Consider the following 10,000-nt stretch of genomic DNA (forward strand, 5'->3'; position numbering starts at 1 on the left):
AAGTCAGAAATTGAACATATTGAAGAGGTTCCTTAGCTGTTGTTATTAAGTTTTTTAAGAAATTGTCTTGAACGCTGTGAACTCCGCCTTTTCATTGTCTATTTTCATTTTTCTTTGCTTTTTTTTCAGAGCAAGAATTTTGGGCACAGCTAACGGCAGGTAAGGCCTTTGTAATGCAGCTTCTATAAGGATATGCACATGACAAAAAAACCAAAAAGGGTACAATCTTATGTTGAAATAAAGTTTAAGGGCTCCCTAAGAATGGTACATCTACTTAAAATCTTTCAAATCATCGCTTAATAAACCTTACGCCCTAATTTTTAAAGAGCTTATTGGACACCTTTATTTTTTGGGTTGGTCACGATACTCTATATATGCATAGTAAAGTACATGTATAGGCATGCCCCAAAACTCAAAAGAAGGTTAAAGTGCGGACTCAATAAGTGTCTTTTCTACATAATTTTGGATGACTCGTGAGCAACAGTGCTGGCAAATCTGTGGTCATTTGTATGATTTTTTTCTTGGAAAATAATTTTATAACTTTTTGAGTCAATATGATGGCGATTGAGTTGGGCCGTGGGCTTAAGTTTGATTTTTAGAAACGACGAAATGTCGGAGTGGATTGTTGGTGATCAAAGGGCCTTGTTTCTAAAGTCGTTTACTTTTGAGTGGGAATTGAGTAAACCAAAAAGGTATCAACTGCCTTGATAAATAATATAACCATAGGAAAGTGAGCATTGTCTCGAAACACACATTGCTCTCTTGCTCAATAATCGTTTTCCGAGAAAAGCGGAGGAAACGTGCTCTTGTCAACTAGTTACTCAGTTCTTCGATTTTACAAGCCGTTGTGCTGAAACATACGAGTCTAGCATAAGCATGAGCAAACAGGGAATGAATGATATTGTGAACTAGGTAACGCAACTGTAAAAACGACCTTGGCTCTACTGTAAAAAACACGTCGCAATGACACGGGAAAAACGACATAAGTAAAATGACATATGAGCGCCGGTTAAGTCTTTAATACTACTTTTGGAAAAGAAGTCGAAAGGTTCTGTGGAAATATTATATCGCCAGCGCTCATTGTAATTTTACGAATCACATAATTATGCTGATAGAGCGGTTTTCAATTGAGTGTCGAAAGTAATTAGCGAATTGCTTTGGTTTATGATTACTTCACTCAGTGATTGGTTCAAAGTTCTCGAGCCACTTTTTCAACCAATCAGAAGTGAAACCAAAACCAATCGTGGTTCGCGCGTGCACATTTTCCCGCGCTTTGTGTCGGCTACGTGTAATTACTTCGAGTTTTGATTGGTTTACTGGATTGTCTCCGTCCTTTTTGATTGGCCAAAGTAATTACTTTGGTTTTGGTTTTGCGGCACTCAATTGAAACTCGCTCTATTAATATTATTCATTCTATCTCATATAAAGCTAAATTGGTATGACAAGTATAGTCCTGGTGCCAATAAGGGATAAGGCCATGATAGTGTGCTGAGCAGCTATATAGACACGCTTAACATGAAGCCTCTAGTCCTAGGCACGAGGGTAAAACTACAAGTTAAGTTATGTTCGCGTCTGTATGGCCCACTTAGTGATAGACAATGGCGTTGATTCGTTGAAGGTAGCAAGAGATCATGGAAAAAAAGGGATGTCAGTATGGGAAATGGTGTAAGGCGAATGATGTTTCAGATCATTGAAGTTGTTGCACCATGTCATTACCTGCATGGAAGTTTAATGGTTCAAAAGTAATTTACAAAAAAAAAAAAAAAACAGCTCTTACTCTCTTGTGATCAATTTATGATTACGTGACCATTTGCTATAATCCCACGAATTAACGAGAAACAGAGTAAGTGAACATTTTAATATCAGCATTACAATGATGTAGCTTCCGAACGGTTTAGCAAGCGTATGATACTAATTGGGACACTGGGCTCCATCCAGTAGGGTATGACAGCAATGGCTCGCAACAAATCAAGACATAAGGTTTTGCTTGTGGGTCATTCCTGGGCCCTTGTTTTACATTCGCATAGATGCTATTGGTAATGCCTGTTCGACCGTTTGTTTTTGTTATGGAAATTCGCATTGCTTATCCTAGCGATTTGATTGGATCAATTTCAGCTTTGGCGGCATTTTCATGTATGAAAATTGTTTCGCGGCACCCAACGCCTGTCGGTTGAATGTGGTCCTTTGAGTTTACGTTTGGATGAGTGATCGGACAGTCTGCCGCTCACAATATCGTGAAAGAACTGGACTTCTTGAGAGCCGCGTTATAGCATTCAAAGTATAGGCCGATAGTCGATCTCTTTTTTCTAAAGATGTTAGAACTTTCGCGCGTTTTACCGTGGAAAGGTTGGTTGGGAAAAGAGACGGTCTTTTTGGGAAAAGAGGCGGGAAAAGAGACGGCTACTCCTCGTGAGTCCACAACATTTTGAACACTGTGACAAGAGTACAGACAACACTAAACCACTTTAAGTTTTGTTAAATTTGCCTCCAACGTTTTTTTTTCAAATATTGAGTAAGGCTATGGTTTTATTGATTTATCGTGACTTTCCAGGAAAGCCTTTAGAGACGAGAAAGTAGAAAACTGATCTGCAAAGTGTAAGAAAAATTGATCACAGTTTGTCTGTATTTTTGGAAACATATTTTATGCTACCAATAAGCCAACCCCTCTTTCAGTTCTTCTTAAAATTCTTTAATGAAATATTAGTTTAATAAGATCAATCGAGAGTAATCAGTAACATACATGTATTTTTTTTATTTCAATAGTAACACGAAATATTGAAGCTACAAACAAACGGCCAGGTAATGTATTTTGAAGTGCGGTTTATTGACGAAATGAGAAGTGATCCTTGCACTTCTCTGGACGATTTATAAATTTCTGTAGTTTATCGAGTCCTTTACGGGAACAATTGATCCCGACAAATTGACCCGCTCCCAACTGTGTGGCTTCATAGCTTAGTTATTTGAGCATTGCACCAGCATCGCAGAGGTCATGGGTTTGAATCCCGTTGGAGCCACCTGAAATTTTCAGGTGTCTATAAGACACAATTGCTTCAATTCCTCAGCTAAGTGCGAGGATTACTTCTCTATTTCATGGTATCAGCTCAGTTGATACTGAAGGCTGGCGATGTGAATGTCCAAAAGTGGTTTATAGCTGTGTTTTGAGCGTTAACCTTAGTCAAGGGAAAGTAGAAAAGTATGGTTAAAAGTACTTGAATGTAAGTTGTTTTTTTTTCTATTTTCCTTTTTTGTTTTTTCAGATAACCCGGTGAAGGTGTGGTTGAAAGGTAATATTACAGTAATTAGGTTATTACTTTAGAAGACACACTGCAAATAATGCGAAACAAGGGGAGCAAAAAATATCCTTCCCGGGGACAATATCCTACCCAACCTCGTTCCCAGGGTCTCTCTTCTCTGCCTCCATTGTCGTTGAGAAAAGACACTGGTTCACGTTGGTCACGTGTCTTCCAGAATCTGGGAGGTTCACCAAATGTGTGTTAGGGGGTGGGTGGCAGTAGGCTTTGTCGACATTGCAATTGATTTTGTAGCCAGATGACCATCGACAAAACCTTTGACCGCAGTAGTTTATGTACTACACATATGGAATTAGACGTAAAACGCAGAAAGGTTGTGGTCAAATCGATCGGACGCCACAGAAAATATACTCGCGTCATTCAAGATTTCACCCGTGTGAAGGTCCGGATCAACGAAGAATGCTAATAGTTTGCGACAATTTTAAAGAAAAGAAGATTTTGTCCTGCGAGAAAACAAGCGAAACGTTTCTCCATGGGAAACAAAGATGTTCAGCGATCAGCCAGTGTGATGTCATTTAAGTTCTTATGTCACGTATCGACCTCAAATCATCAAATCAAACTGTATTAACATGTGCAGGTATTTTCTTTTGGTCTTTGATTTTAGTTTATAAATAGGTAAATAGGTTTTTAATTTATTCATATTTTATTACCAGTGGGATCTTTTTAAATTTTTTTTAATATTATGAATTGTAAAGCACTTTGGTCAATTAGTGGAGTTAGCGCTATATAAATTATGTTAAATTAAATTATCTTTCGAATGTTAAACAACGTGATTCCTAAAGTGGCAATCTTGTACAACGAGTAGACAGTTTTGACTTACGATATTTATATTTCAGCAACTTAGTGCAAATTGTCGATGTCGTTAACATATATATTTTTGCCACTGCACGTGCACAGGGCTTTAATAGCGTGTATATTTTTAGCCCCGGTAGAATAGAAGATGCAGTTTATCAACCAAACGTAGAGTTTGGTGTATTCTTTTATGTTAGTGTATGTTCTGGAGAAGCAACTTTAGCTACTAACGAAATCAATTTTTGTGAACGTCAATTGCCGCTCGATATTGAAGTTGTCGTGTCGGTCACAAAAGTTCTTGCTTTTAGGTTGACAGCTTTTGTGGGAATTCATCTCCTTTTTGATACTTGCATTGTAAGATAAAGATTGCTTATTAAAAAAATGCCTTGTCAAACGAATACGCTTTCGCCCAGTTGCGGTATCAAAATATAGCGAAAACTCTACCCCGGCCCAGTGAGAAAATGTTTGTCGACGAGTGCCACGTGACCAGCATGAACCAGGGTCTTTTTCTTAACGAGAATAGAGGTAGGGAAGAGAGACCCTGGGAACGAAGTTGTATCCTACCACAATACAAAAATGTACAAACAATGGCTAGTACTTTTCTGTATGCATTATCCCCACCAAAGACTCGACCCATTTGGCCCTTACTCCTCTGTTCGTAAGCATCTTGAATTGTTCAAGGAATTATCGTTTACACGACATTTTTTGCGGTTATGAATAGTCCCTATCCATCTCCTTTATGTTGAATTTCTCTTGCTCTTGTTTCACAACGACACAGTTGGAGTCAAAGATAGTATAAACAAAACATTATTACGAAAAAAAAAACTGATCTGCTCCTACTTGCATGTAATTTAGTCAATAAAATCGTATATATAAATTGGGGTCCCAAATTAACAGAACTCGTCAACCTTTATAAGTCACAGGGTCCTTGAGAGTATCTCCGAGCACTGTCAGCACATATCGCATGATTCATAAAGTCTACAATCAATGCAGGATTTTTATGCTTCATGCTTCATTTATGAGACTGATATTGTTAGCAAGGCGTTGCTTTTGTGCGAGCTCTGTTTGCTGGGGCACAAAATAGTACCACATATGTTTGGGATATTTTGGCCAAGTCCTGTTGGGCTAGACTGTTCACTTAAAATCAGCATGGCAACCTAAGAAATACACAAATATAGAAGATATGATCCCAGCATAGGTGAGGGCACACCCGCCATCCACAAGAAACTAAGAATAGGGAGGGAGGAGGGGAAAATAATCTTAACTGTCTCGAATTAGTTAGTGAAAGAGGCCCTACGCCTAGTTTCTGCACTGGATAAGATCTACAGAAATTTCCAGATGACAGGAATGCGCCAACTGCATCATGGCAAATATATAACTAAGCCTGTCACACCCAGCATAAATCCATTTATTTCCTCTGGGCCTGATAAATTCCATTTTTTTTGCCGGAAAAAGTGTTACACACAATTTTAACCAGTCGAGGAATGTCATGTTGGAAAGCAGACCGGGAAAGGTTGTGAATGATCAAGGAGCAAGCTTATAATTCTCCTGATTCGTCAATAATTGCGTTATAATTAAGTCGACAAGCAAGGGAGCGTCTGACCAGATATCACTCCTTGCCGAGACAAGTGATAGATTAATTCACGTCAAGTGTTTTGCCCAGATTTTAAACAAATGTCTATAAGGACACTTGACATTACAAAGACACTTGGCATTACAATTAAAATAAGAAAATAACTAAAAAAAAAGAAAAACAACAAAATGTGTTAAAACCTTCTTAGCACTTACCATTTTGTCAGTGGTTGATGTTGTCACTCTCAAGATAAGGAAGTCATACTAGGACGCAGTTCATGCAGACTGCACCGTGCTGCAGATCTGTTAATTACAAGCCACAAATTGGTCATGGTATGACCAAGCTAATCTTCGATGAGAAGACAAACACACAAACAAAAACTTTCTGTCGGTTTTTGCTTTCGATAAATGCAAAAGGCGAAGACATAAACGCAACCTCTTAACTAAATTAATTACCTGGTTAGAGTCCATCGTTAGTTTTTATAATCCGCAGAATTACAGGATCATAAACTGGAATTCTTGAACGAGTAACACATCCTTGGCCGTGAGGTCTGAAATTTGAAAGACTAAACGTATTTCAGTGGAAAATTCTTTCAAAAACGTAGACTGGCTCCATTCGGGACAATTAGTTTGGACCTCCTGTTACTTTCCATCTTAAACTTTGACTTACATTTGCTTACGCGGATGAAAGACTTTTTGTTAATTGACCAAGTCCCAGGAAAATCTAAGAAGAATTTTTTTTAGAATGCTGAAATTGTGAAGTTTAATTAACTCGGAAGAATGAAAGAAAAGTGCAGGATACTGGAAAAAATTTGGTACGTTGAGAAGGAAATTTGACCATTAAAAGTTATTCTAGGAGCGAAATGCTAGAAAACCTTCGCAAACAGTAGTTCGTAGTTTTACTTTTGGGTAGGGAATTTTTTTTTTTATACAAAAAGATCTACTATCGTTTGCATGTTATAAATTAAGGGTATGTTTTAATATAAAAACCTGTGTTCCTTGAAGGACGGAGGAAGTAAATCATGGTAAATAGTTAGCGTCAAATGAGTTGATAATGAAGGTCAGCAATTGAACACATTAAAGAGGTTCCTGAGCTGATGTCTTTTAAATGTTAACCCTAGAGAAGCTAACCATGTAGAACAACACAACACAGAAAGAACTTTTGGTTACATACAGTACAGTGGTTACTACCCAAGGAGGGAGCAAAATGGCTTTGCACGATTATACCGCTATCTGAATAGGTGATTTTCTTTCCTATATTATAGCAAGTGCCGCTCAAAGGTTCTTTCAAAGTAGCTTTGTGTTGGACATAACAGCTGTGTTTTGATGTGAACTGAGTCCGTCCGGGTAGGGGACTGCCTACGGCTGGTGTTTTGCTGGCTTTCGATACCCCTTGACCCTTCGTGGAGTTCAAAGTCTCATTTGCGTTGACTTGGAAGGGAAAGTATCACTCACTTAAATTAATGGCCGCATACAACTAAAATGATTTTAGTGAAATAAGTGTAAGACAAGTCTGTTTGGGAGCCATTTTTGTCACCAAATGCAAGCACTGTGGGGACCGCGGTGGGAAAAAAAAATCCTTAATTTATCTGAAGACTGAAGCGATACATCTAACAAAGCTAGGTTGGACTACGAACTCAAGCATCGTATTACCGACATTTATAGTTGAGGTAATAGCCACATGACTCAGAACACCAAAGTTGAATGGCTAAGAGAAACAAAAAATTATGTTGCGGGAGTGCCGAAACGGAACAGTAATCCGATTAAAAACAGCAAGGTGACCAAACAACTAAAGAAAAATATTTAACTGGAATGCCCCTGGGCCAGATGGATTTCAAGGTTTTTTGCTGAAAATATTTATTTCGTAAATGGAGAGAGCTGCCGTGCACTTCAGGATTGGCTCACCACTAAGCAAATGCTACAGTGGCTTACTAAAGATTGGACAGTAAAAAAAGAATACAGCAACAACGTTTAGGCCCATAACATTAAAGATAGAGAGAAAGGAAAGGAAATGCAGCAACAAATTTTAGGCCCATAACTTGCCTGCCGCTTGGAGATGAACTTTATGAACACCTGGAGGAACAGAATTTACTGCCTGATAAAAAGAATGGGTATGAATTAAAATGCAAAAGAAGAAAAACCAGGTCCTGAGATGACTTGGGTGGACAACAAAAAGACAAATGCTATGATCCCACCTTTGTGGATCATCAAATGTTTACGAATATTTGGCGCTGCTGAAAATATGCTGTCGTTGTTTGAAAAAGTATGAATCAATGACTGGGGGAATTGACATCAGGAGGAAGTACCTTTGGCTCAGCAAGTGTAGGAGAAGAATGTTCCAGGGAGACAGCCGGTCACCGCTGCTAATTGTGCTGACCCTTATTCCGTTCTCGGTGGTGTTAAGGAAGGCTAAATTAAACCGGGTTATTCAATGGTCGAGCGAGAGCAGCGAGCGAGAGCAACACTAATCTTGCAATGCATCTCGGGGCTATCGCGCAATGAATCTCGAGATTGCATGCCTGAGTTCGCCCGATTATACTTGCTATGCCTTGCGGATTGGGTTCTGAGGTACACTCGGCATTTCTTCGGGTCGTCGAGTTACAGTCTTCAGATTGCCGTCGGACACCGAACGCCACCGAACGAATGCTCGGTTAATCGCATGGCAGAAAAAACAGTAACACTCGTTTCTTTGAGATGTGGCGGATTTTCCTGTGGATTTTCCTGTTGTTTTCACGGTAAGTATCATTATGAATCGACTTAGATATATTATTGAAAGTTGTCAGAGCTTTCAAACTGTGTTGTTCTCTTGTTTGAGAAACATGTCGCTTCAGATTCTTGGCATTGTCGGTCGAGTTTGGAACGACGGCAGTCGCATGTTATGTCAATGGCTACCATCACCATCAACTACTACAAGGCGTTTGGCCTTAAAACAAAATCTCCCCTCTTTGGGGCTGCCTGCATTGATCAGGTCTCCTCCTACTCGAGCATTCCCCTTCTCTTTCAGAACGACTAGTTTATAGGTTAAACCTCCATGGAAAGGATGACAAACAAGTGGACACTCTTATCAAGATTGTTTGAGTATTAAGCAAAGACAGAAGGGTGGAGTTTGGAATCAGTAAATGCGCAGACCCGGTTATGAAAAGGGGAGAGGTATCCAAGGTGTGAAAAATCGTACGAAAGGCCACAAGAGTAACATTATCATCGCATTCTTTGTCAGATCTTCTGGTGACCTTAACAAAACACCTGGTTAATTCCATCTCCAATCATGGCTTAATATATTTAACATTACGCTTGAAGCTCAAAAGACTGCCACCAAAGAACCTTAGAAATAAAAGACCATAAGAGATTGGGTGAGGACAAAGTTAGATCCGATGTCGAAACGATGCCTTTTCACATCGGTGTAGTCTTCGATGACAAGGACGATTTGTTAAGGGCTTGGCAGCACTTAGTTAACATTATATGCAATGATTACGTGCCATCGAAAGAAGTGAGTAATAGAAGTTCATCTCGGCCTACGATCACCAACACCTTTCGATTTAAATCGCAGGTACAGCCTATTCAAGGTGGCGGTTTGATTTTAGTGCCCAAACTTACAAGCAAGCTAGAAATGAGGTTATGTTGGTTCCAAAGCAAGCCAAAGCCGCATACTTCTCCAAACTGTTCAAAGAAGTCAAGCAAAACTAGTGCAATTTGGAAGTTACTTAAATCCAACAGCGCATCACAAGAGCATCGTTTCTCTCAAGAGACTACGGTAATTTAGTACTGACTTATGAAGGGAAAGCCAGTCTGATGAATTCATATTTTGCCATGACTGAAGAAAAGCTAGCATCGGCACTGCCATATATGGTCAACAATCCATCACACATTCTACAAACATGCACACTCACCCTTGGTCTCTTGCAGATTTCTCGATCTCCCAGCAACCAGTGCTTTAAAAAAAGCAATACCCTTAAAACCAATAGGTCAACTAGCTCTGAGTACATTCCTTCGAAGGTCTTTAACCTGGCGAGTAATGCTATAGTTTCATATTTGATTAATCTCTTTCAGTAGACTTGTGAGCCTAATAATATCAATTCTCTGCTCGGAAGATAGCAAAGTTCACACCGGTCTCTACGCTCTTTTTTCCAAGAATGATTGTGGATGAAACGATCAAAATTTATACAACGTTACTTTGCTTGAGTTTTGGTAAATCTCAATCAAGTGATATTTACCTTGGCTTAGCAAAAAGCTTAATTTCCTGCTTTAAACGTGCACATGCAAAAAAGCTGAGGTGCTCTTGTTAACTCAGTTAGTAGTTTGTGCGTAAAGAGCTTCTTTACAAACCA

General features: G+C 39.1%; 1 protein-coding gene across 5 annotated transcripts in view; it reads left to right on the forward strand.

The window, feature by feature from the left end:
* Window positions 1-10,000, forward strand: part of LOC138009450 (probable serine/threonine-protein kinase qkgA) — a 204,149-nt gene that overhangs the window by 67,024 nt on the left and 127,125 nt on the right. For all 5 annotated transcript variants that reach the window (XM_068856468.1, XM_068856469.1, XM_068856470.1 and 2 more), the window contains 3 exons: window positions 130-159; window positions 2,764-2,799; window positions 3,258-3,284. In XM_068856468.1, the coding sequence (XP_068712569.1) occupies window positions 130-159; window positions 2,764-2,799; window positions 3,258-3,284 (93 nt within the window). The remainder of the gene's footprint in view (window positions 1-129; window positions 160-2,763; window positions 2,800-3,257; window positions 3,285-10,000) is intronic.

This window comes from Montipora foliosa, chromosome 7 (genome assembly GCF_036669935.1).
Source record: "Montipora foliosa isolate CH-2021 chromosome 7, ASM3666993v2, whole genome shotgun sequence".
Lineage (NCBI taxonomy): Eukaryota > Metazoa > Cnidaria > Anthozoa > Scleractinia > Acroporidae > Montipora > Montipora foliosa.